The sequence below is a fragment of the Cucurbita pepo genome, chromosome LG13, assembly GCF_002806865.2.
Source record: "Cucurbita pepo subsp. pepo cultivar mu-cu-16 chromosome LG13, ASM280686v2, whole genome shotgun sequence".
In the NCBI taxonomy this organism is placed as follows: Eukaryota; Viridiplantae; Streptophyta; class Magnoliopsida; order Cucurbitales; family Cucurbitaceae; genus Cucurbita; species Cucurbita pepo.
Window position 1 is genome coordinate 178,067 of NC_036650.1, and position 26,899 is coordinate 204,965.

Consider the following 26,899-nt stretch of genomic DNA (forward strand, 5'->3'; position numbering starts at 1 on the left):
ATATATATTTTTTATAAATACCTTAATAATTTTTTTTTTATAACACTTTATTATTTTTTATTTTTCTAAGGTAATATAACTTTATAATAAGCTAATATTAATAAATTTTATATATATCACAATTTATATATTTTTTTATTTTTAATTTTTTCTAAAGTAATATAGGCATATTTCAATTAAAATATTTTTATACTTTTTTTAATTTATTATTATTATTATTATTATTTTTCAATAATTATGGATTAATTTGTGTTTGTTTGAGAACTTTTAATATATTTTAGGTAGGATTGTATTCCAATAATTATAAATATGGATAAATAAAATTAAAAAAAAAAAATTGACAACCCAATCCGAAAATAGAGGGTTGGGTTGTGGAAAGTTTCGGGTTGGGTCAAAAAAATCCTCCAACCCGTACAATGTACACCCCTAAGTTTTAGTGTCATAAAGTCAGAACACGATTTTATGCATGTACATTCATTTTAGCCAATGTTCGTTCTCCCTAACTTCCAAATACTTCAACGGTTTCCCTGATAAAAATCTGGCTAAAAAATATTTGTGGTGACATCGAGACATTAATAATTTAGCTCAAGTTAATTCGTAGAAGTTACCCATCTTCGAACGAGACTAATACGAGAGTAAAATAGTCAAGAAGACACTAAAATATGTTGCTATTTATACTCTAAATTTGGTAATCAAGTATTTAATTTATAATTTAAGTATGAAAAAAATCTAAAATTGTTAAAAATCCTTTTGAAAAAGTAGTGATCTAACCCCATGATAGAACAGCTCAGGCCAAATAGAGTAAATAAACTAAGCAAACTTCCTATAATTAGGAAGAACAGAGATACTTGAACGACCCATTCAAAAGAAACAGTTCAAAAGAAACAGTGCATGGTACGAGAATCCTTCTGTCCTGTCCTGTCTCTCACTCCTAAATTTAGGATTTAAGTATTAATGATGAGATTACAGCTCCATTTGCCTTTTTTGTTGTTCGTTCTACTGCATCCCATTTTTGTGGGATATTCATCTCAATCTCAATTAAATTTGTTTCAAATTTCATTTAATTTTATCTTTTTACAGCTGCGCAATGGTTACGTTTAAATATATTTTAATACTCTCACGTGTTTACTTAATTACTTTATAGGATTTAAGCAATATAAGCGAAAATGATTGTCCATGCTAGAGCTATGGTTGTTAGAGTCGATTTTGGTATAAACTATAAGCTTTTAAGGATAAGCAATTAGATGTAGTGACAACTGTGTCTTCGTGCCCAAAATACACCGAACACTACCATAGACCTGAGGCCATAGCGTCAAAATGCTGTGTACTTTGACACCCCACTTGAAAAGAAAAAAGACCTGCACATACAAATTAGAGGATTTTTGTCCATAGCCATTCATTATTGTCATTTTTGTCATTTATAAGACAATGTCAAGATGCTAGTTTTAGTACATTCAACCCGGCAACCCGACAATCCGGACCAACCCAACCCGAACTATAAGGGTTAGGTTAGGTTGAATTAGTATTTCGGGTAGGGTTGGGTTCATTTTTCTGAACCCGAACTGAATCGGTTCGATTTCGAGTTCATGGATAAAACTTTCGGGTTGACCCGAGCCAAATAAAAATATGTAAAATATGTTAAGAAGTGGATTTGTCATAGTGGTATTGGGTCGAGTCCAAGAACAATCATATTAGTCAAATACATATTTATTTTATTATTTTTAATTTCTTAGTTTTTTTATATATATATTTTATAAATACCTTAATATTTCGTATTATTTTTATAACACTTTATAATAAGCTAACATATAACTATTAATAAATTTTATACATATATTAATAACAACATTATTATATGACAGTTTATATTTTTTTTTTTTTTGTTATTTTATTATTTTTAATTTCTTAGTTCTTTTATATATATATTTTTAAAATATCTTAATATTTCGTATTATTTATATTTTTTTTTTATAATACTTTATTTTTTATTTTTCTAAGGTAGTATAACTTTATAACTATAACTATTTATAAATTTTATACATATAATAATAGCAACATTATTATATCACTATATATATATATATATATATTTTATTATTTTTAATTTCTTGTTCTTACTTTGGTTTAATTTTTTAATATTATTTTTTATACACATTATTTTTTTTAATTTTATTATTTTTAATTTGTTGTTCTTACCTTTGGTTTAATTTTTTAATATTATTTTTTATACACATTATTTTTTTTTAATTTTATTATTTTTAATTTCTTTTTCTTACCTTTAGTTTAATTTTTTAATATTATTTTGTTATTTTATTATTTTTAATTTCTTAGTTTCTTTTATATATATTTTTTATAAATACCTTAATAATTTTTTTTTTATAACACTTTATTATTTTTTATTTTTCTAAGGTAATATAACTTTATAATAAGCTAATATTAATAAATTTTATATATATCACAATTTATATATTTTTTTATTTTTAATTTTTTCTAAAGTAATATAGGCATATTTCAATTAAAATATTTTTATACTTTTTTTAATTTATTATTATTATTATTATTATTTTTCAATAATTATGGATTAATTTGTGTTTGTTTGAGAACTTTTAATATATTTTAGGTAGGATTGTATTCCAATAATTATAAATATGGATAAATAAAATTAAAAAAAAAAAATTGACAACCCAATCCGAAAATAGAGGGTTGGGTTGTGGAAAGTTTCGGGTTGGGTCAAAAAAATCCTCCAACCCGTACAATGTACACCCCTAAGTTTTAGTGTCATAAAGTCAGAACACGATTTTATGCATGTACATTCATTTTAGCCAATGTTCGTTCTCCCTAACTTCCAAATACTTCAACGGTTTCCCTGATAAAAATCTGGCTAAAAAATATTTGTGGTGACATCGAGACATTAATAATTTAGCTCAAGTTAATTCGTAGAAGTTACCCATCTTCGAACGAGACTAATACGAGAGTAAAATAGTCAAGAAGACACTAAAATATGTTGCTATTTATACTCTAAATTTGGTAATCAAGTATTTAATTTATAATTTAAGTATGAAAAAAATCTAAAATTGTTAAAAATCCTTTTGAAAAAGTAGTGATCTAACCCCATGATAGAACAGCTCAGGCCAAATAGAGTAAATAAACTAAGCAAACTTCCTATAATTAGGAAGAACAGAGATACTTGAACGACCCATTCAAAAGAAACAGTTCAAAAGAAACAGTGCATGGTACGAGAATCCTTCTGTCCTGTCCTGTCTCTCACTCCTAAATTTAGGATTTAAGTATTAATGATGAGATTACAGCTCCATTTGCCTTTTTTGTTGTTCGTTCTACTGCATCCCATTTTTGTGGGATATTCATCTCAATCTCAACCCAAAACCCATAAGCCTAACTCCATTTGAAGCCTCATGATTGTTCTTCATCACTTGAATCCCTCCACAATTGAATCCCTCCATTTTTTCAACCCCTTTTTGCTTATCATCAATCATGAACCTCAATGTTTTTGTGTTCTGGATCGTACAGATCTCCGTCCATGCAGTTCCAGTTGTTTCTGAAACCAAAGCGTCCCACGGTAACCAACATCCCCTTCTCTCTATCTTCCTTTCAATTATATTCTCGTTCCTTTGATGTTTTTAATGATTTATTGCATTTTGTTCTCATTTGTTTCTTGTACCTAAATTATATCAAAACGTCCATACATGTTATCGGTAGAGATTCGAAAAGGTTACTAATCTCTTAACGATCGAATAACGTTACGATTGACATTTTCTTATACTTTAACCAACCGGGTTAGGTTAGAATCAGACTCGTTCGGTTATGTGTGGAAATGTTTTGCAACAGCCCAAACCCATCGCTAGCCAGCTCGTTACATATCACCCCTCACAGTTTTAAAACACATCTACTACAAAGAATGTCTAGCACTACTCCGACCCGTACCTCGCACTGTTTGGATACCATTTTGTAACCTCGCACTGTTGGGTGACTGACTCTGATACCATTTTGTAACCTCGCACTGTTTGGTGACTGTCTTTGATACCATTTTATAACCTCGCACTGTTTGGTGACTGCCTTTGATACCATTTTATAACCTCGTAGTATTTGGTGACCGACTCTGATACCATTTTATAACCTCACGCTGTTTGGTGACTAACTCTGATACCATTTTATAATCTCGCACTGTTTGGTGACTGACTCTGATACCATTTTATAACCTCACACTGTTGGTGACGGACTCTGATACCATTTTATAACCTCGCACTGTTTGATGACTGACTCTGATACCATTTTATAACCTCGCACGGTTTGGTGACTGACTCTTATACCATTTTATAACCTTGCATTGTTTGGTGACTGACTCTGATACTATTTTATAACCTCGTACTGTTTGGTGACTGACTTTGATACCATTTTCTAACCTCGCACGGTTTAGTGATTGACTCTGATACCATTTTATCACATCACACTATTTGGTGACTGACTCTGATAACATTTTATAATCTCGTACTGTTTGGTGACTCACTCTGATAACATTTTGTAAAATCCCAAGCTCGCCGTTAATCGATATTGTTTGTTTTGTCCTGTTACATATCGCCATCAACCTCACGGTTTTAAAACGTGTCTGCTAGTTAGATTCTATTTGTATACTTGATGGAATTTGACATATCTTAACTAAACCCTTTGCACGGGCTCGTCGTGTACTACCAAACGAATTACTTACAATTCTTTTGGTTGCAGTTTCTGCATTGAATGTGATGTTTAGCAGTTTAAATTCACCTTCACAACTCTCTCGTTGGAAGTCAAGTGGGGGTGACCCATGTGGGGATTCTTGGGAAGGGATCAAATGCTCAGGATCATCCATCACTGAAATGTAATTTCAAAACTTTACCTCTCTTACTGTTCTTTAAATTACCTTGGATTAACATGTAAGGGTTAAATTTTGGCGTTTTTTACCCTACAGAACTTTATCAAACTTTGAACTGAGTGGAACATTAGGCTACCAGCTTTCAAATTTGGCTTCTGTCACCTCCTTGTGAGACCCACTTAATCATCTAAACATGTTTTTGTTAATTAAACGACATCAGTTTAAGGTAATAAGCATGCTGTTCCTTGTGATAGTACAGTGATTTGAGCAATAACAACCTGAATGGCGATATCCCTTATCAGCTTCCCCCTAATGCAGTTTCCATGTAAGTGTTTCATATATGCAGTGTCTGTTTGAATCAACGTCCTAATAAGTCGTTCGATTGACACGTTTTTCGATACATGTAGCGATCTTTCCACAAACAGCTTCACCGGTAGCGTGCCGTATTCAATATCTCAGATGTCTAATCTTCAAGTTTTGTAAGTATTTTAAGTAGCTTCATATGTTTGCCACATGATCTTATGATGATTTGTCTGTCGGCTGCAGAAATCTTGGGCATAATCAGCNTGTAGCGATCTTTCCACAAACAGCTTCACCGGTAGCGTGCCGTATTCAATATCTCAGATGTCTAATCTTCAAGTTTTGTAAGTATCTTAAACTAACATGTTCTTGTAGCTTCATATGTTTGCCACATGATCTTATGATGATTTGTCTGTCGGCTGCAGAAATCTTGGGCATAATCAGCTGAGCAACCAATTGAGTGACATGTTTGGCAACGTTTCTAAACTCAACAGGATGTAAGTAACCTTAAAATATGTAAAATTATCCATTCATTAATGTTTTACCTTAACAAACCAATGTTTTTTTTACAGGGATCTCTCATTCAACTCGATTTCAGGAGACTTACCTCTAAGTTTTAAGAACCTTTCAAGCCTTACTGTATTGTGAGAAGCAAATTAAGATTGGTAGACTGAGANTACAGGGATCTCTCATTCAACTCTATTTCAGGAGACTTACCTCTAAGTTTTAAGAACCTTTCAAGTCTTACTGTATTGTGAGAAGCAAATTAAGATTGGTAGACTGAGAGTTGTTGAGTTTATTACTGTCAGTAATTAACATTTTTACTCGTTTTTATAGGCATATACAAAATAATGGATTTACAGGTTCAATTAATGTTCTTGCTGATCTTCCACTCAAAGATTTGTAAGTAGCTCCCGACATAAGATAATGCATGTCTGTTTCAAGAGTTTTGAAGTCTTTAACTCATCTGTTGATGTTTTGGTTGAAGGAGAGTCGCAAATAACAAGTTCACTGGATGGATTCCTGATAGCCTTCAGGACATAGATAATTTGGAGTAAGTGTGACACTCCCTTTTTTCACTCTCTCTTTCGTGCATGAATGCCGAGAGTCGAGAGATCTAAACCTTTGATCTCTTGGTCGATAATACATATTTTATGTCAGTTGAGCTATACTCACGTGGGTTTTTCCAAATTTAGAAGCTTAGAAAGTTGAATGAAAGAAACGGAAACTTAGAAGAAATATTTGGCAACCCTGTGAGACAGAAGTTTCTCGTTCCTCTCCTACAAATGTGAGATCCCACATTGGTTGGAGCGGAGAACGAAACATTCTTTATAAGGGTGTGGAAACCTCTCCCTAGCATATGCATTTTAAAAACCTTAAGGGAAAGCCCGAAAGGGAAATCCCAAAGAGGACAATATATGCTAGTGGTGGGTTTGGGTTATTAGAAATGGTATCAGAGNACATATGCTAGTGGTGGGTTTGGGTTATTAGAAATGGTATCAGAGCCAGGTTTCGGGCGGTGTGTCAGCGAGGACGCTGGCCTCAACGGGGGTAGATTGTGAGATCCCACATCGGTTGGAGAGGGGAACGNATCAGCGAGGACGCTGGCCCCAATGAGGGTAGATTGTGAGATCCCACATCGGTTGGAGAGGGGAACGAAACATTCCTTATAAGGGTGTGGAAACCTCTCCCTAGCAAACGTATTTTAAAAACCTTGAGGAGAAGCCCGAAAGGGAAATCTCAAAGAGGACAATATCTGTTAGCGGTGGGTTTGGGCTGTTACAAATGGTATAAGAGCCAGGTTCCGGGCGGTGTGTTAACAAGGATGCCGGGCCCCCAAGGGGGGTAGATTGTGAGATCTCACGTCGGTTGGAGAGGGGAACAAAATATTCCTTATAAGGGTGTGGAAATCTCTCCCTAGCATACGCGTTTTAAAAACCTTGAGGGGAAGCCCGAAAGAGAAATCTCAAAGATGACAATACTTGCTAGCAGTGGGTTTGGGCCGTTAAAAATGGTATCAGAGCCAGGTTCGGGGCGGTGTGTTAGCAAGGACGCTGGCCCCTAAGGGAGGTAGATTGTGAGATCTCACATCGGTTTAAGAGGGGAACGAAACGTGTCAGCAAGGACGCTGGCCCCTAAGGGAGGTAGATTGTGAGNGAAATCTCAAAGATGACAATACTTGCTAGCAGTGGGTTTGGGCTGTTAAAAATGGTATCAGAGCTAGGTTCCGGGCGGTGTGTCAGCAAGGACGCTGGCCCCTAAGGGAGGTAGATTGTGAGATCCCACATCGGTTTAAGAGGGGAACGAAACATTCCTTATAAGGGTGTGGAAACCTCTCACTAGCAAACACGTTTTAAAAACCTTGAGGAGAAGCCCAAAGAGGACAATATCTGCTAGGAGTGGGCTTAGACCGTTACAACGAACTTTCTAAAAAGGTCGTTAGAATGTCATAAAGAGACTAAATGAATTGAAACATGACGCTTTAAATGCAAGTTGATCGATTCTTGTTATCTTTTTTGTTTGATGTTTATACTTTGGTGAAGANGAGTGGGCTTAGACCGTTACAACGAACTTTCTAAAAAGGTCGTTAGAATGTCATAAACAGAGTAAATGAATTGAAACATGACGCTTTAAATGCAAGTTGATCGATTCTTGTTATCTTTTTTGTTTGATGTTTATACTTTGGTGAAGAACTGGAGGCAATTCATGGTCATCTGGACCAGCTCCTCCTCCACCACCAGGAGATATGGCAAAGAAAAACAAGAACAAAAACGGGTCAAGCAACTCATCCCCAAAAGTAAGTGGAATGGCCATAGCAGGAATAGTGATGGGAGTATTAGCAGTAATCGCCATAATCATAGCATTGTTCTCAAGAAGGTCACCTCCTTCCCACTTTCTTGATGAAGACACAAACCAACACAGCGGAACCTTGACTCCACGCACACCCCATCAACCGTCCAAAGATTTGCACAATAACACTAATAATAATAATGCAATTGAAAGAAAATCATGCACCTCAGATGTCTCTGTTGACATAAAGCCTCTCAGTGGGCTTAGGCCTCCTCCACCTTTTGATGCTGTCAAGCCCTCCGGTGATACTCAGCTTGCAAGCCGCCTCACTTCCAGGAGGAGCACTTCCGTGCGTGTCATTTCCTACTCATTGGCTGATTTGCAGACTGCTACTGCTAACTTTGCTACTGGTCGCCTTCTTGGTGAGGGCTCAATTGGACGTGTTTATAAGGCCAAGTATGGAGATGGGAAGGTAATTCAAATCCCCTTTTTTGAACAATGAACATAAGCCATTACTAAACGCTATCAAACAATTCTTTAGGTGTTAGCAGTGAAGAAGATTGATTCATCAGTTTTTCAAGGAAGAACAGAGGAGTTTTCTGCAGTAGTTGCTGTCATTTCAAAGCTTCATCACACGAACATTACAGAAGTTGTTGGGTTCTGTTCAGAGCAGGGACAGCACATGTTGGTTTATGAATATTTCATGAATGGCTCACTTTATGAGTTTCTTCATATGTCAGATGACTTCAGTAAGCCACTCACATGGAACACTAGAGTCAAAATTGCTTTGGGGACTGCAAAAGCTCTTCAGTAAGTGCTTCTAAACTATATCATCTCAAGACTTCTCATTCTTCTCTTGCTTTTTAAGTGCGTTACAATGTGATCCAACCTGATAATTTTGCACTCTTAGATATATAAGAGAAACTACGGAAGTTTTACGATTTAGATTTTAAACCCTGACTCATAGCTCAACGGTAACTAACATATACTCATTTTGTGATATCCCACATTGGTTGGGGAGGAGAATGAAACACCTTTTATAAGGGTGTGGAGACCTTTCCCTAGCAGACGCGTTTTAAAGCCTTGAGGGGAAGCTCGAAAGGGAAAGCCCAAAGAGGACAGTATATGCTAGCGGTGGGCTTGGGCCGTTACAAATGGTATCAGAGCTAGACACCGGACTATGTGCCAACGAGGAGGTTGTTCCCCATAAAGGGGTAGACACAAGATGATGTGTTAGTAAGGATGCTGGGCCCCGAAAGGGGTTGGATTTGGTGAGGGTCCCACATTGATTAGAGAAAGGAATAAGTGCCAGCAAGGACGCTGGGCCCTGAAGGGGGGTGGATTGTGATATCCCACATTGGTTGGGGAGGAGAACGAAACACCCTTTATAAGGGCGTGGAAACATTTCCCTAGCAGACGCGTTTTAAAACCTAAAAGGGAAAGCCCAAAGAGGACAAGATCTGCTAGCGGTGGGCTTGGACCGTTACACATTTCCTTCTTTTTTATGATTGCACTTTTTTCAGGTACCTTCACGAGGTTTGCTCGCCATCCATAATTCACATGAATATCAAGTCCTCTAATATATTGCTCGACACGGAACTCAATCCCCGTCTCTCGGACTACGGTTTAGCAGCATTTTACAAGGTTCAATACGTCTCCATACTATATAAACTGTGCTATAAAAGACGGTGTTTGAGAATTAAACAATTGTGATTTGATTAATTTCAGCTAAGAAGTGGAAGGCCTGGAGGTGGATATGATGCACCAGAATGCACGCAGGGTTCAAGTTACACAATGAAGAGTGACATTTACAGTTTGGGAGTGGTGATGTTGGAGCTGTTGACCGGGCGGATGCCTTATGACTCGTACGTTTTATACTCTATTCGTTTTACTTTGGTCAAGTTCCACTAAACAAAATTCACTTCGTTTAGCTTTTGAAACATTAGCTCGGATAGAACTAAGACCAAGAACGTATCAAACACGACCCTAAATGAACCGAACTTGCAATTTAACGTGTTACAAATGATTTGTTTTGAATGTGTTTAGTGGGAAGGCAAAGGTGGAGCAATGTCTAGTCCGATGGGCAACCCCACAGCTGCATGACATAGATGCATTGGACAAAATGGTAGACCCTGCATTGCGTGGGCTATATCCGCCGAAGTCAGTGTCTAGATTTGCAGATATCATCGCCCTTTGCGTGCAATCGGAGCCTGAATTTCGGCCTCCCATGTCGGAGGTGGTGCAAGCCTTGGTGACTTTGGTTCAACGATCAGCATGAATGTGAGAGATGATCTTTGAACCTGTCAAGGAATGGATGATTATGAGTATTAATTTTATGTGTTTCATTCATTCAATACAAATAAGTCTCACGTTCAGAGAATTAGCCGTTCTATTCATTCATACATTCATTCTTGGGTATGTAGTTTTTAGTTTACATCAACTTTTGTTCCCTTTATATTTCCATATGAATAGCCTTAGACTATTCTATTAGTGATTCAATCCTATGTAGCATGTTCAATTTCTTTCTTGTCTAATAAATTTAGTGCTTCTTTTTAGCTCCTTTAGCCAACTTTTGAGGTTAGTAAGAGCGTCGTGTCTTAGCTACACTTTAGTAATGGTCGGTTTATGGCGTGTTATCATCACAATGAGTACAACTCAATGGTAATTGACATGTACTCATTTTCTTGAGATCGGAGGTTCAAATCTTCATATTAAATAGTAATAATAAGAAGAGATAAGAGTTGGACTGGTGTGGTCCATGTTTTAAAGTTTAAGACCTTTGGGTTGGGTTCAGTGGTGGTGTAAACCCGAAGCAAAAGATGTAGGAGAAACTTTTGACGGAGGAGACGCCAAGAGCCAACGAACCAAGAAGCCGTTTACGAGACTCTACAATACTGAAATCAATTGGAAACACATTGANTTCATTCAATACAAATAAGTCTCACGTTCAGAGAATTAGCCGTTCTATTCATTCATACATTCATTCTTGGGTATGTAGTTTTTAGTTTACATCAACTTTTGTTCCCTTTATATTTCCATATGAATAGCCTTAGACTATTCTATTAGTGATTCAATCCTATGTAGCATGTTCAATTTCTTTCTTGTCTAATAAATTTAGTGCTTCTTTTTAGCTCCTTTAGCCAACTTTTGAGGTTAGTAAGAGCGTCGTGTCTTAGCTACACTTTAGTAATGGTCGGTTTATGGCGTGTTATCATCACAATGAGTACAACTCAATGGTAATTGACATGTACTCATTTTCTTGAGATCGGAGGTTCAAATCTTCATATTAAATAGTAATAATAAGAAGAGATAAGAGTTGGACTGGTGTGGTCCATGTTTTAAAGTTTAAGACCTTTGGGTTGGGTTCAGTGGTGGTGTAAACCCGAAGCAAAAGATGTAGGAGAAACTTTTGACGGAGGAGACGCCAAGAGCCAACGAACCAAGAAGCCGTTTACGAGACTCTACAATACTGAAATCAATTGGAAACACATTGAAGAGACCTAAAAGTCAACTTCAGCCTACAACACAGAGTTGTAAGGAGCCGGTTGACAGAGACGTTAACCAATTGAGTGGGGGAGGATGTCACGATCAGCTTGTCCAAAGCATGTTGCTTATGGCCGCATGACAAATGTCCTAGTCTTGCTTGTTCGGGTCGGTTGACACCAATTGAGTGGCATGCTTATGGCCGCATGACAGATGTCCTAGTCTTGCTTGTTCGGGTCGGTTGACACCAATTGAGTGGGGGAGGATGTCATGGTCATGCATGTCCAAGGCATGTTGTCAATGACCGCATGACAGATATCCCAGTCTTGCTTGTCCAGGACGTGTTGTCCATGGTTGTATGCCCGTTCCAAACTCCTTTTATATTCTTTCATCCTAGATAGGTATTTACCATTCTATATTGGGTCAGTATGAGGGGATATAACTAGTTGTCAACTTCTTCCTACCCGATAGTTATATGCAGTAAGTCGTTGTTGCCTTTTTGCTTACATTCTCATATAACACTATTTCCAATTTCTCAAATCTTGCTTTCAAAACACTCTTTGGAAATCTCTCTGCCCCTGTTTTCTAAAACTTTCTTTTCAAACCGGGACTAGAGGCTCGAGTCCGAGAAATCAGGCAAGATTTGTTCGACCCCTATCAAACCCTTGACCAAGTCAAACAATGAAAACAAACATCTAACTATACCACTCGAAAACCCGTACTCAGTTCGGATGGTAGGTTGCAACGCGCCTGCATGAAACCAAAATCGCTAGTAATCACTGGTCAGCCATACAACGGTAAATTCATTCCCGGACCTTGTACACACTGCCTGTCACACTATGGAAACTGGCCATGCCCGAAGTCGTTACCTTAACGGTAAAGAGAGATGCCAAAGACAGGGATAGTGAGTGGAGTGAAATCATAACAAGGTAGCCGTACTGGAAGGTGCGACTGGATCATCGCCAAAGATGATTAATGTCTGTCCACGAGAAACAAAAACGTTACCAAATATAAAGTAAAATAGTCCTTTTTCCAAAGTCATTCATGATGTGCCACAGTATCAGCAGCAGCTCCACCACCATTGGTCCAAGTCTCTTATGCTTCTTTTGCAAAAACAATTGACAAGCAATTGTTCCCACACCACTCACCCTTTCGACAACACATACTAGGTTGTCTTTTACAACGTTATAATTAATTATTACTCCTACCACCAAAATCCTTCATGATTGCCTATTGGCTCTTGTTTTATCCATTAAGGAGAGCTTAAAATTTCAAACATAATGATTTTGAATAAGAACCGATTACGAGACATTGTCAAACACACATTCTTATTCATTATTTCATAAGAACTCTAAAACTGAACTGAACCGAAAGCGAAAGACTTTCATAGATAATATCAAAATTGGGCGACAAGTTGTTGTTCAAGTTCCATGTCCCTTAAGATTTGTCGAAAACCCGAAACTTGTTGTTTAAGATTAGCATTCTCTTGGAGAAGGAGCTGCTGAGACTCCATCAAACGGCTCACCTTCTCCTCAAGATCACGGTTCTCATTGCAAAGCCGAGCCAGTTGAGACCATAGCTGGTTCAGATGCTTCTGCTTCCTCATTCGGGACCTTCGAGCTGATTCTCGATTCGATATCATCCTCCTTTGCCTTCTTTCGTCCACCGTTTTAGCTCGCTCCTCATCGCAACCGCTCGAGACCATGTTCGGAAGATTATCGTTGTTGTCATCGGTTTGGATCGTCCAAAAGTAGCTTTCTTCAGGTACTTCACTTGGAAGAAGCATGTCTTTTTGGTTGTATTGTTGTGTCCAAATGGGAAGGTTGGTGGGGTTTTATAGGAAACTAAAACTAGCCTTCATGTATTAACCACAATGCTCTTCACCACCATTATATTTAATTGTTAAAGAATATTATTTTTCTAATGTGCATGGGCACCTACGTGGCCCAATGAGAATTTAACATATTATTTAAGAAAAATACTTACCAATATATCTTATTTGTATTTTTTTTTAATCAGACTGTTGTGACACATGACAAATGCTTATAGTTTAATTATTATATTGGATCATGAAAAAGAAATATCATTCCCAAAAACTTTATTTATTTATAATTTCATGGTTCATTATTAATGGCTAATGACACATTTTGTCGAGGTGTTCAATGATTCGCAAATCCGAAAAATTGAACTATCCAACCTTAACGATTTGGGTTAGGTTGGAATAAATTTTTTTGTCGGTACGTGGGTTAGTTGAATTTTTGAAAAATAAAAAATTTGGATCAGTTCGCGAGTAGGAACTAATGTGAAAACGGGATGCATAACCCCCTTTGAGATTGTTATGAAAAATAAAAATATTTGACATTTGAAACAAATGTCAGTACGTAGTATGACTTGTAAATATTTTATATTTGAATTTTACGAGATTTTAGTTATTAATGTGATATGAATAAGTATGAACAATTCGACGACACAATCCAAATTCACTGGTTATAACGGGTATACATGAGAACATTCTTCTCTCAGGTCATTCGAGTTACCAACTCAACCAATCCAAAATTTCGAGCCGATTAAAAAAGTCCAGTAGTTCATAAAAAGAATATAGGGGCGAAATTGGAATTAACAAATGAGGTTGAGGGCATAATAGTCCAAAATTTTGTGTATCTAAATAATTAACTTTTTAAAAAAATTATATTTATATAAGCAGTATGATTTTTCCACTGTCTCCACTAATTTTGTTTTGAAATTATATTGATTGATGAGATCATCTCTCACATATTGTATGATTGGTCCAAACAGGATAAGCTCGTCATAATCAATTCCATAACATCATTATCATTACCCATCTTTCTTCCAAAACCCTAATTAATCTTTTTTTAATTATGTTTAGTTCACACTTGGTGTTCCCATTGTGGTTCTAAGTTGTATTGGTAGGTTTGTCTTTAGTTAATTTAGTAATTAATATTGTTTACTTGTGTTAAGCATGCTTTGTTTAGGTTCTAATCCACCACTAATTTGGATGTTAATGATATGTTCATCATTTTTTTAACAACAAAATAACCCATAATCATGTTTTTTTTCCCAATGGATAATTTGTTGTTTTAAATATTTTAAGATATGAAGTTTGATGGAAGAAGAAACTACGAATAATTTAATGTTAATTTCACAATTTTTTATTGTTAGAAACTTCGCTTCTTAATACATTTGTATTTGTCATAGGTACTTGTAACAGTCCAAGCTCACTGCTGAAGGACTTATTACGTATAGTCGTCAGTCTCACAAGTTTAACCTCTAGCAGAGAGATATCAGAGCGTTATGAGGCCCTAGAACAAAGAGACCTTCACGCCCCCCTTGCGGTACTAGTCATTCAGGTGGATGTAGAGCGAACACAAACGCGTTCTAAAACCGTGGAGCTGATGGCAATACGTAACGGGCCAAAACATATAATATCTATTAACGGTGGGCTTAAGCTATTACAAATGGTATTAGAGTTAGACACCAAACGATGTGCCAGCAAGGATGCTGGGCTTTGAAAGGGGTGGATTGTGAGATCTCACGTTAGTTGGAGAAGGGAACAAATTATTTCTTATAAAAGTGTGAAAACCTCTCCCTAATAGACGAGTTTTAAAACTATGAGGCTGACAACAATGCGTAACGAGTTTTAAAACTCGTCCCTAGTAGCCCTAAATTCTATATTCCAGTCCACAAAGCTCTATTAATACAAGCTTGCTCCAGATGGGCAGTAGCAGAAATTCGAATCTCCCTAACCTAACAGTTACTTCCTTCCATTTTATCCAATTGGACAAAATCAATGACATACATTCTTTGCAAATGTTTTAAATATTTTAAGATATGAAGTTTGATGGAAGAAGATAGCAAGAATGTTAATTTCACAATTTTTTATTGTTAGAAACTTCTCATCTTAATGCTACTACTATTATTGTACATTTGTATTTGTCATTTTCAAAGGTACGGGTAACAGTCCAAGCTCACCACTGAAAGACTCATTACGTATCGTCGTCAACCTCACAAGTTTAACCTCTAGCAGAGAGATATCAGAGCGTTATGAGGCCCTAGAACAAAGAGACCTTCATGTCCCACTTGCGGTACTAGTCATTTAGGTGGATGTAGAGCGAACACAAACGCGTTCTAAAACTGTGGAGCTGACGACAATACGTAACGGGCCAAAACATATAATATCTATTAACGGTGGGCTTGAGCTATTACAAATGGTATTAGAGCTAGACACCGAACGATGTGCCAGCAAGGATGCTGGGCTTCGAAGGGGGTGGATTGTGAGATCCCACGTTAGTTGGAGAAGGGAACAAATTATTTCTTATAAAAGTGTGAAAACCTCTCCCTAATAGACGAGTTTTAAAACTATGAGGCTGATAAGAATGCGTAACGAGTTTTAAAACCCGTCCCTAGTAGCCCTAAATCCTATATTCCAGTCCACAAAGCTCTATTAATACAAGCTTGCTCCAGATGGTCCAGATGGGCAGTAGCAGAAATTCGAATCTCCCTAACCTAACAGTTACTTCCTTCCATTTTATCCAATTGGACAAAATCAATGACATACATTCTTTGCAAATCCAAGCATTTTCCACATTCAGACAAGCATATTTATTGAACCTAGAACATGATAACATATCAAAAAACAATCTGTATCTGCTCGCCAATGCGTGCGAAAATATCAGGTGTAAACGTACCAGTGACCCTAACCAATTTCTTCCTCCCTTCAGAAAAGGAAAAAATAAATGGCGTATTTATCATCGTGAACGATTTAATACCTGTCGAATGTTTACATTGCCTTCTCCAGCCACCTTGGCAATGTCAATGAAGTCTTCAGGCCAAGTCTAGTAAGGAATATGGAGTACAAAAGATGAAGCAAAAACATGAAGCATCCACAGTTCAGCATTACCTTTCAGAACACAGAGAGGAGAAATCAATCAAAGTTTAATGAAATCTCTACAATGCATGTCATACAAGTACAATCTACATTGCACCAGTTTCATTGAAGAATACAAAACATACCAGTGTCCCAAAAATAGCGTATATTGCATTCATCGATGGAATCAAGTTTACACCCGAGGCAGTGAAGATAAGGGTGAGCGAAGCGTGAATATTTATAGTGATCTGCATGAACACGAAAGGTATTTCGAGACTTGAGAGGTGATTTCTTTGAAGTATAGCAGCAGAGATTCAGAATAGCTTGTTACCAGAGCTAGTATGTTCTCTCTTATCAAGAATGAAGATATTAAGACATAACCCACTGCCCCGAGTGCCCGAACCTAAACGCACAGTCATGTACTTGGTTAGTAGCATGGATTAAAAAAAAACTAGCAGACATCATTTGTTCAGATGGGCGTTTGAAAAGTGAGGAAACAATACGATTGTGCACAGAAAGATTGAGGTACTCCAATTTGCTCCAAGCCTGAGAAGATACAAAACAGGAAAGCAGTCATTTTTACTATTTTTCTGTTCTTATTAGGATAAATTCAAAGCGCAGAAGTGAAGTAAATGTCTCCCCATTAATGCCTTTGGTCAGTGCATCATCGCCAAACTAACAAAAGAAACTCGACCAACTAGCATGCTGAGATTTCACAAACTTTATGAATCCTTAATGGCCTATGCCTAAATTGAGGTTAATTATGTATTTATGGATCGTCATATGCGTAGTCAATCACCTACCTCCACAAGGAGCCCATTGTCAACCCCACTAAACCATGCCTAAGCTGCACAAGGAAGCATACAACAACGTCAGCCATTCAGGTGAAGAAGGTAAACTATTAAATACTGTTTCCCTGATATATGGAAATACGCAAAAAGGAAAAACATTAAGCCGAAAAAGTTACAAAAACACTCTGGAGCAAATGGTAGCAGCCCCAATTACATAAAAAATCTAGATAAGGCACTACAAGCTGAAGCCACAAAATCTATCATGTATCAGATTTTGTCTAATGATCTATTAACACTTAGCCTATCTATGCCACTAGGAATGCAGCAATGTTAAAAAGGTATGTATAGTTGATTTTATTTAAACTTGTATTTGCAGAGACAATATCAACAATTCTACGATTCAAATCATAATTTGCAATACTCCATAATATTAACTTCAAAAAATCATCGAACAAAATGCCTTTAGGATTGTTATTTTCGAACGTTCCAATTGATTAAGGTGATTATTTTTGTACTTTAACATGTATTTTGTATAGTTTTTATTACCACTTATTTAATCATAGGGGAGAGAAGCTCAAGAAAAGCTGGTATAAGAAGGCCCTTGACCTGATTTTTTTCTCTTCTTGTTCTACATAAGATAGAATTTACAAGGTTGATAGGTTAAAAGGCAACCTCTTTTATATGATATTATTATTTCTGAAACATGAAAATAAATCCACAGGCAATTGAAAGCATGCTCACCAGAAATGTTAAAGCTTTCACTGGACCAGACAAAACCAGCAACAGCAAGAATGTTGCCACCTGTCTTGAAAGAAGATCAGATGCGACAACTTAGATATATACATTACTACAACGATAGAATGTACGAATAACAAGACAACATAAAATCAATTGTCGAACAACCGAGTCCTTGAAAGCTACAGACCATGGTTTTTCTCCCTGCTGCTATGCCCCATCTCATCGAAGAGATTACTATCGGTAGACAGAAGAAACAGCCGAAGTAATTCTGTCCAATATCAAGTAAAAACAGAACGAAATTAAAATTCGAGAAACTTAACTGCTACTAAAAGAATGGAGAAATCTAAGAGATCACTTCATCTAAGTTAATCAAAAACATAATTTCTTTAAACAAGTGAAAATTTATGAGAAAGAAGCATGTTTATATTATGAGAACTTTCATAAAATTGGCATCCATGTTAAGAAAACTAGAAGACAAGTTTCTTGGGCACTTCAAAATATGAGATTACTTTAGTTGGTTTCCTAGAGCAAAAGATCACTTCAAAATGGCATATACATCAGACATCCTCATTCATCATCATATAAAGACCAAGAGTTTATTGGGAACCTGTTACATTTTCAAATTTCCCACGGATACTACTTTTGTTGTTCATCGTCAAAGTCAGTTTGTTGCTAGACCCAAGACCATTTACAAGCTTGTTGTTCATCATGGGAATTCTCTTCAATTTATTGGGGGTAGATTTAAGAGTACCCTAAACAAGCCCCATGATGTCATGTTTCAGAAAACTATCATATTGAATTTTTCTTTCAAAAAAAATCACATTAGAAGTATTAAGTAATCACATACGATTAGGCAATTGCGATAAATTTGAAGTGGATAAAGTAGTTTCTTGTTTCAATGGAAAAAAGACATTTCAAACTGACATCAAAGAAGAACCAACCACCACACGGATGGACTTGGGGTATCCGTCTTATTGAAGAAAAATAACCAGACAAACATTATGTATGAAGAACAGGAGACGGAAACCATAGAAACAGCAGCACAGGGGGAAAGAATAGAATTCGCAGAAACTGAGAGATACAAACCTCAAGAGCAAGTGAATTGCTCAAGAAGTAGACCAAACCATTAAGTGCAGCGAACATGGAGCATTCCACCATCGCCAGCGTCTTCTTATAGACAACTCCATTCTCAGACAAGTCTTCCAAATCCGACAAAGAAGTGGGGTTTTGGCCCTCGAAGCTATAAACTTTTGCCACCGAATTCGAAAATCTAGTGGACTTGACACTGGATTTAGAAGCAATGAAGGTCGGAAAAGAGAGGGAGACGGATTGGAAGCTAATTAATCTGAGTTTGGAAGAGATTTTAAGAAGAGGAAGATGAACATGAACTGGGGTCGAGGTCGAGGTCGGTTTTGGTGGGAAAATACATGATGTGGAGACGGATGGATAAAGCTTTCCAGAAATCATGAGGAACAAGAATGGAGAATCAAAAACCTCAAGAAGTTGAAGATTTACGCGAACCGTCACTCTTCCCTCTGGGCTTTTCCGGGACGGAGGTTGGGCCTTAGCCTTACTCCCCCGTTGTAGGCTTCGTTCTACGTTGGAGGAAATATCAAACACTCATCAAACCTTCACGCTACCCTTCTAAACCGATGTACATAGCACTACCATCGTTCCCACCAAAGCCCCGGTTCTACCCGTGGTTCGAGAGGGACTTAGTTTTATCATTGGTTAGATCATAAATGAATAAGATGCAATTATAATTATGAACATCTCGGAAAAAATCAGCTTGCATGTAGTGGTTATAATCTTAGACATAAATTATCCTATCGTACACGTGAATGTAATTATAGGGTTTAGGGTTTGGCCATATTTGTACTTTGACTCCATGAGAGGTCATTCAATTTTAGGACATAACATCGTGTTATTCTCTCGAGAAAGCTCAAGAGCCCATTCTTCTAGCTCCAGAGCACTGAAAAGTTACTAATGCGACAAGACCTAGTATGAGTGAAAACATGACTACTAGAATTGGAAACCTAAGGATGATGTAAACCATGTTTGTTCGACAATCCAGATATAAAGGGAGACCCACCTATGCACGTCTACTGGTGCTCTTTCGAAAGCCTAAGTCGGTTATTGGCTAAAATTTGTTCCTACACACGAAGTTCAATAAGCAATTAGGCATGACGCTCACCCTTTTAGCTCATATGTAATGTAGCTCACAACTCGTCGTAAACCCTACCCAGCTTTCTAAGCCGTAAGATCTGGACTGTTACAAATGGTATCAGAGCCAGACACCGGACGATGCGCCAACTTTCTCACTGTTCCCTGAAGGGGGTAGACACGAGGCAGTGTACCAGTAAGGACGCTGGGCCCCGAAGGGGGTGGATTTGGTGGTGGTCCCACATCGATTGGAGGAAGGAAAGAGTGCCAGCCCAGCGAGGATGCTGGCCCCGAAGGGGGTGGATTATGATGTCCCACATTGGTTGGGGCGGAGAACAAAACACCATTTATAAGGGTATGAAAACCTTCCCCTCAGAAGCGTTTTAAAACCTTGAGTGGAAGCCGAAAGAAAAGGCCAAATAGGACAATATCCGCTAGCAAATATCTTCGTTTTTTTAAAAATAATTATTATGGGCATGAATGTTCAATTAAGAAAAAGCCAAGAAATGAAAGAAGTGAAATTGCAGAGAGGCGCACAGAACAGACGTTGTTAGCCGCACGCGCTTCGTTATCGGACACAGCCCCTTAGGAGAATCAAAAACCTCAAGAAGTTGAAGATTTACGCGAACTGCAGTCTTCCCTCTGGGCTTTTCCGGGACGGGGGTTGGGCCTTAGCCTTACTCCCCCGTTGTAGGCTTCGTTCTACGTTGGAGGAAATATCAAACACTCATCAAACCTTCACGCTACCCTTCTAAACCGATCTACATCGCACTACCATCGTGGGGGTTCTACCCGTGGCTCGAGAGGGACTTAGTTTTATCATATCGGGTGGATTATAAATGAATTGTTCATTATGATATTTAAAGCATAAGATGCAAATTATCCTACCGTACACATGAATGTAATTATAGGGTTTAGGGTTTGGCCATATTTGTGTATTAGCTCCATGAGAGGTCATTCGGAAGGGCGCCGTATAGTTCGATTTTAGGACATAACATTGTGGTTGTTCTCTCGAGAAAGCTCAATAGCCCATTCTTCTAACAAAAGGGTAGGTTAGCTTTCCCACTCTCCTTGCTTTCTCTCAAAAATGGAATCCTCGGATGAACCACCAATTGCTTAATTGAGTTCTCCCACACAGTGTCAAGGAACCGAAGCAATTCTGAGATCGTATAGCATAGTGCTCGACATTCTTGTGATTCTTTGTCTAGCCGACGAAACAACGGTTTACAAGCGACCCAGGACATCGAACGAAGAGCACCAATGCGCGTATTCGAAGCTACGCAGATGTCGTAGTCGCATAAGCCGGATCAACATCATGACAACGACATGCTTCAGAGCACTAAAAAGATATCAAGCTCAAGTGATTCACTATTGTGACAATACCTTGTACGAGTGAAGAGATGACTACTATAATTGAAAACCTAAAGATGATGTAAACCATGTTTGTTCGACAATCCAGATATAAAGGGAGACCCACCTATGCACGTCTAATGGTGCTCTTTCGAAAGCCTAAGTCGGTCATTGGCTAAAATTTGTTCCTACACACGAAGTTCAATAAGCAATTAGGCATGACGCTCACCCTTTCAGCTCATATGTAATGTAGCTCACAACTCGTCGTAAACCCTACCCAGCTTTCTAAGCCGTAAGATTTGGGCTGTTACAAAAGGTATCAGAGTTAGACACTGGACGATGCGTCAACTTTATCACTGTTCCCTGAAGGGGGTAGACACGAGGCAGTGTACCAATAAGGACGCTGGCCCCGAAGGAGGTGGATTTGGTGGTGGTCCCACATCGATTGGAGGAAGGAAAGAGTGCTAGCGAGGATGCTGGCCCCGAAGGGGGTGGATTGTGATGTACCACGTTGGTTGGGGCCGAGAACAAAACACCCATTTATAAGGGGGTGGAAAAAATATTAATAAATGTACATTTTCGTTTTTTAAAAATAATTATTATGGGCATGAATGTTCAATTGAGAAAAAGCCAAGAAATGAAAGAAGTGAAATTGCAGAGAGGCGCACAGAACAGACATTGTTGTTAGCCGCACGCGCTTCGTTATCGGACACAGCCCCTTTCTTGCGGTGGTTCTCATTCTTCCTGCGGCCGAGAGACGCACCAGCAAATCCGCCCTCTATTTTATCGTTCTCAAAATCCAGTTCCCCAACTAATCTGTAGCGGATTCTTTATTCCCCTTCACAATCTTGTCCTAATTATTCGACCCATCTCGCTCTTCTTCAGCAATGGCTGTCAATTCGTCGACCCATCTCGCATCTCCGCCGCTTCGTTCGCTGCCTCGTTCCTCCTTCGCTTTCTTTTCTCGCATCTTCTTGCACCCTGTTTCGCCCACTGGCTTCCCTAGGCGGAGCCTCGTCTCAGTTCGTGCTCAGGCGCCGACTCCCGATGGCTATGGATCCAAGCAGCCGCTCAGTTTGGGGGAATCTGGACCTGTATTCGAGTCCACTGGTTCACCGTCGTCGTCATCGGTTATTGATTTCCTTACATTGTGCCATCGGCTTAAGGTATCCACACAATTTGGTCACGTGACGCAGATTCGCTAATGAGAAATTGGGGGAGTTTTTTTTTTTTTTTTTTTTTTTTTTTTTATTTCTTATTATAAAGAATTCGTTAACCTTTTGTTTTTGCCTGATTCTGTGAGATATCAAACGAACCACAATTAGAATTCATTTTCATGTTCTTTTCATTGTTGGCAGAGGAACTGGTATTTGTTTATGCGTGTTATGTGAGAAAAGTGTTGACCTGAAAATTATCTCTATTAGAGGTAATAATCACTTGGCTATTCTCTCTTCCTTGTAGACTACGAAGAGAAAGGGCTGGATCAATCATGGAATAAATGGTCCTGAATCAATTGCTGATCATATGTACCGCATGGCTTTGATGAGTTTGATAGCCGGTGATCTTCCAGGAGTGAATAGAGAAAGGTTGCACTTTTTCACCTGAGCCTTTAAAGATCTATTATGAAGCTCTTTCTATTGAACTTTGTTTCACCATGACCTTGTTGTCCTTTGATCAGGTGTATCAAGATAGCTCTTGTGCATGATATTGCTGAAGGTACTTTCTGACACAATTTCTTATCATTTCCAGAACTTAATTCTAGCAATTATGCAGATTCTCGTCGAGTAATGATAATGATATTGCTATTCAACTATTGGAGATAGACTTATTCTTATTCAGTTTGTTTTGAGTGGCATCCTGACTTAGTTTCTCCTTGTTAAGGTTCAATGTCGATCAGTAAAACTTGAGAGAAGTTTACGAGGGATTTCTTACGGAAGTGGGTCGATGAGGGGATGGGGATGGGTCTCATTTAGTGAGGTGGGATGTGGTGGCGGAGCCATTGGATCTTTGGGTGTCGGTATAGGCAATCTAATGGCATGAAATGAGCCATTGTATCTCTGTTTAACCATGGTGAGAGTCGGGGATTGAACCATCAACCTCTAGATGGTAGTTTGTGTCTTATCTACTGAGTTAGGTTGGGATTGACTATATGAGTTTTATATCTGATGCCTTTTTATGTTAAACCCCATTTTATAGTGCTTTATATTTGAGTCTGCTTTCCTTTTTTCATTCTAATTCTACATTGAAACTCGAGATACTTGTTTTTCAACCCTTTTTTTACCATTTAACGATGACTTGTATTACATAAAACACATCGTTCAACTACTGTTTATCTCGAGGTTGCTGCTGTTTATTTATGACTTATATGGTGTCACTTTTGTACATATATTGCAACCAAATTTTGTGCTGTTTACTTTAAATCGTCTATTTCATGATCCTAAGTGAGTTAGTCACGAAGAACACCACTTGTGACTGGATACAGGAGGAATGTACATGTTTTTTTTTCTCCTGAGTGATAATGGTTGATATTGTATTTGGACTATGATAGCTATTGTTGGAGATATTACGCCATCTGATGGTGTGCNTCACGAAGAACACCACTTGTGACTGGATATAGGAGGAATGTACATGTTTTTTTTTCTCCTGAGTGATAATGGTTGATATTGTATTTGGACGATGATAGCTATTGTTGGAGATATTACGCCATCTGATGGTGTGCCGAAAGAAGAAAAGAGCAGAAGAGAGTCAGCAGCTTTAAATGAAATGTGCCAACTTCTTGGTGGAGGCATGAGAGGTACGAAAATATTCCTATGAGATTTGGGTTTGGTTAGTGGCCGGAAAGTATTGGCATTAAATCATGCTTCCTTGATCTTTTTGGACCTTTTTTTTTAGCTGAAGAGATCAAAGAACTTTGGACCGAGTACGAAAACAATTCTTCATTGGAGGCTAATCTTGTGAAGGACTTCGATAAAGTATGTTGTTTGATCTCGATCTCGATCTCGATAAACTATCTGCAAATTGTATTTCATGTTGGTTCCATAAGCTTCTTTTTTCTTTCTAGTACGAATGTAAAGGTAAGCATTCGAACTTCCGACTTCGATCGAGGGAAGGAGTAAATGTGTTATGCTTATGTTAGTGGTTATGTCAGATTAAGAACACTCCTTTGCTGAATGTCGTGTATTTTGTAGGTTGAATTGATCCTTCAAGCATTTGAATATGAAATAGGTAACTCCAAAACCACGTTCTGGTTGCACTACAAACATTAGCTGATTGAAATTTGAGATTTGACATGAATTAATTACATTTGCAGAACATGGGAAGGCGCTGGATGAGTTCTTCCATTCAACCGCTGGTACATTCTCCTTGTTTTGCCCTTTTAAGTTGAACTATAAATTTATTCCATAAATTTTGATGATGTTCTTTTCCAGTCCCTTAACTTTAGAAAGTTTCAATGACACTATGAATACTGGTGTGCATTTTCCAGGAAAATTTCAGACTGATGTAGGAAAGAGTTGGGCAGCTGAGGTATTGTCCAGAAGGAATTCAAGATTGACAAACAGACATAATTGATGATCTTCTTTAGGTACTTCTTCCTTTATTGTTCATCCAACTCACAATACACAAGTTAAGAAAGTTGGAATTTGTGTATCTTAGAACAACACACTCTCCTGGTGATGCCTGCTGGGAGAAGTGGCTTTAGTTATTATTATCATCATCATATTTATAAATTTAGGGTTCTTCGGTTAAATTATATATTTAATCGATACCTATTTGGTCTTTAATTTTGATTTGTTGGGAGAAGTGTAGCTAACTAGTTAAACTATACATCATTCATCAATAGATCAAAGGTTCGAATCCTCTCAACAAATTGTAGGCTCGATCAAGAATGTCAATAAGTCAAAGGTTGATACAAGAACATCAATAAGTCGAACATTGACTCAAAAATATCAATCTCATGTCAATATAAGAATATAGGCCAAACCTAAGAAGATCAATAAGCCAAAGATTCACCCAAAGAAAATTGATGTGTGAAGCTGAAGATTGAAGCTTGAGAATAAGTAGTTTAGGTCTCAAGTCAAGTAAAATAATAAGAAAACGATAGATTACAAATTCAATTTGAGGTTACTTTATGAATCAAATTTTTCTACAAATCTCTCAAACTTTACACAAAATTTAGTATTATTTTAATGAATGAAATTCAAAATATTTGTAGCACATCTTCAACACGAGTATATTTTTATTCGATATGTTCCTATATAAAATTTCTAAAATATTGAAAACTCTACGTGAAAAACTTAAATGGATATATAATAATTTTGAATTGTTTAGAGAACATATTCTTAATTAATGTGTTCAAATCATAGCTCAACATCTACAGAGGTGATGAAGAAAAGTACCATTTTGTTTGTGTGATTCTAGAATCCAGACTTTGCTTAGATTTGGCAGTGTTGGTCCATGATACCCAAAAAGGAAAGACATTTTAGTTTTCGTTGGCCTTCAACTTCAACATTCCCATCTCATCTGTCAAAGCCTGTATGGATGCTATACAAAAAAAGTTAGATTTGAAGCTAAGCAATGATGCAAAGGAAAATTCCATTTTGCTACTTTCTTTGCTTCACCTTTCCTAATACCTCCCCTCATCCCAAATCCATTTTCAAGACAGGGAACTAACTCCTCAACAAGCAATGTCTTCCTCTTTTGATCATCTTCTTCTCCTCCATCATTTCCTTCCTTCCTTCAACCATTTTCCACCGCCATGGAAGATATGAACACCCTTGCCGCCGACTGCATTGTCATATGCTGTTGCTGCCAATGCCTGGCGTTGCATATCCTTCTCCTTCTGTTACTCAAGCTTCCCTGTAAACTCGTTCGAAAAACGAGAGACTTCGCCAAAAGAAGGCTAAGAATGAGAGAAAAAGAGGAAAAGATGGTAATGGAAGATGAGGTTAGAGGCATTAGTAATGGAAGTTGTATGAGAAGTGAAGAAGATGGGTTGGGTTTGAGTTGTTGTATGGAAGAGATTGAGAGGGTGATGCAGGATTTGCATGAGAAGGGAGAGTTTGGTTTTGGAAGCTTTTGGGGAAGAAAGGGTAACTCAGTTTCAGGTTCCTGCAGAGATGAAGAGCCATTTAATCCTACACATGTACAGTATCAATTAATTCAAGTACCTTCTACATGAGACGCCCTTTCTGTTTCTCCTTCTATATCCCTTCTTCATTTCCTGCTGTTTTTCTGCCAAAATTTACCAAAACATCAGAAATAACATAATCAGCAGAGAGAGGAAGAAAGAGCATAACTTAGTTAATAAAAAGTTCCTTTTGTTGTATGTGAGAGAGAGGGAGGGAGGGGCACAAACTCAGAGAAGCCTGTGTATCTATCAGCAAACAATTCTATTGAAATGAAATTAAAGAACAACAGGAAGGGCTGTGCTCATTATTGTGGCATAAATACATGATCTAAAGCTCATCTCTGAGCTGTCTATTATACAAAGTACGTGGAAAAGGAAAAAAAAAAAAAAAAAAAAAAAAAAAA

At 37.6% G+C, this 26,899-nt stretch overlaps 4 protein-coding genes and 1 pseudogene across 4 annotated transcripts; 3 read left to right on the forward strand and 2 right to left on the reverse strand.

The window, feature by feature from the left end:
* The first annotated feature begins 3,334 nt into the window (after window positions 1-3,334).
* Window positions 3,335-10,479, forward strand: LOC111809000 (annotated as a pseudogene).
* Window positions 10,480-12,836: 2,357 nt separating this feature from the next.
* Window positions 12,837-13,226, reverse strand: LOC111808632 (basic leucine zipper 43-like). Its single transcript, XM_023694746.1, has one exon. The coding sequence runs from the start codon at window positions 13,224-13,226 to the stop codon at window positions 12,837-12,839; it is 390 nt and encodes a 129-aa protein (XP_023550514.1).
* Window positions 13,227-15,994: 2,768 nt separating this feature from the next.
* On the reverse strand, window positions 15,995-19,511 carry LOC111807999. Its single transcript, XM_023693751.1, has 8 exons — window positions 18,941-19,511; window positions 18,042-18,122; window positions 17,858-17,917; window positions 17,129-17,172; window positions 16,829-16,871; window positions 16,657-16,728; window positions 16,472-16,573; window positions 15,995-16,358 (listed from the first exon to the last, which is right to left on the reverse strand). Exons 1-8 carry the CDS (start codon window positions 19,319-19,321, stop codon window positions 16,239-16,241), a joined length of 903 nt encoding a protein of 300 aa, XP_023549519.1. The 5' UTR covers window positions 19,322-19,511; the 3' UTR covers window positions 15,995-16,238.
* A 2,480-nt stretch (window positions 19,512-21,991) lies between these two features.
* Window positions 21,992-25,224, forward strand: LOC111809402 (HD domain-containing protein C4G3.17). The gene is made up of 8 exons (XM_023695853.1): window positions 21,992-22,533; window positions 22,829-22,953; window positions 23,046-23,083; window positions 24,051-24,161; window positions 24,260-24,339; window positions 24,556-24,592; window positions 24,678-24,719; window positions 24,852-25,224. The coding sequence occupies exons 1-8, from the start codon at window positions 22,255-22,257 to the stop codon at window positions 24,935-24,937; spliced, it is 798 nt and encodes a 265-aa protein (XP_023551621.1). The 5' UTR covers window positions 21,992-22,254; the 3' UTR covers window positions 24,938-25,224.
* Window positions 25,225-25,630: 406 nt separating this feature from the next.
* LOC111809163 lies at window positions 25,631-26,893 on the forward strand. The gene has a single exon (XM_023695540.1). The coding sequence runs from the start codon at window positions 26,124-26,126 to the stop codon at window positions 26,544-26,546; it is 423 nt and encodes a 140-aa protein (XP_023551308.1). The 5' UTR covers window positions 25,631-26,123; the 3' UTR covers window positions 26,547-26,893.
* The last annotated feature ends 6 nt before the right edge of the window (window positions 26,894-26,899 follow it).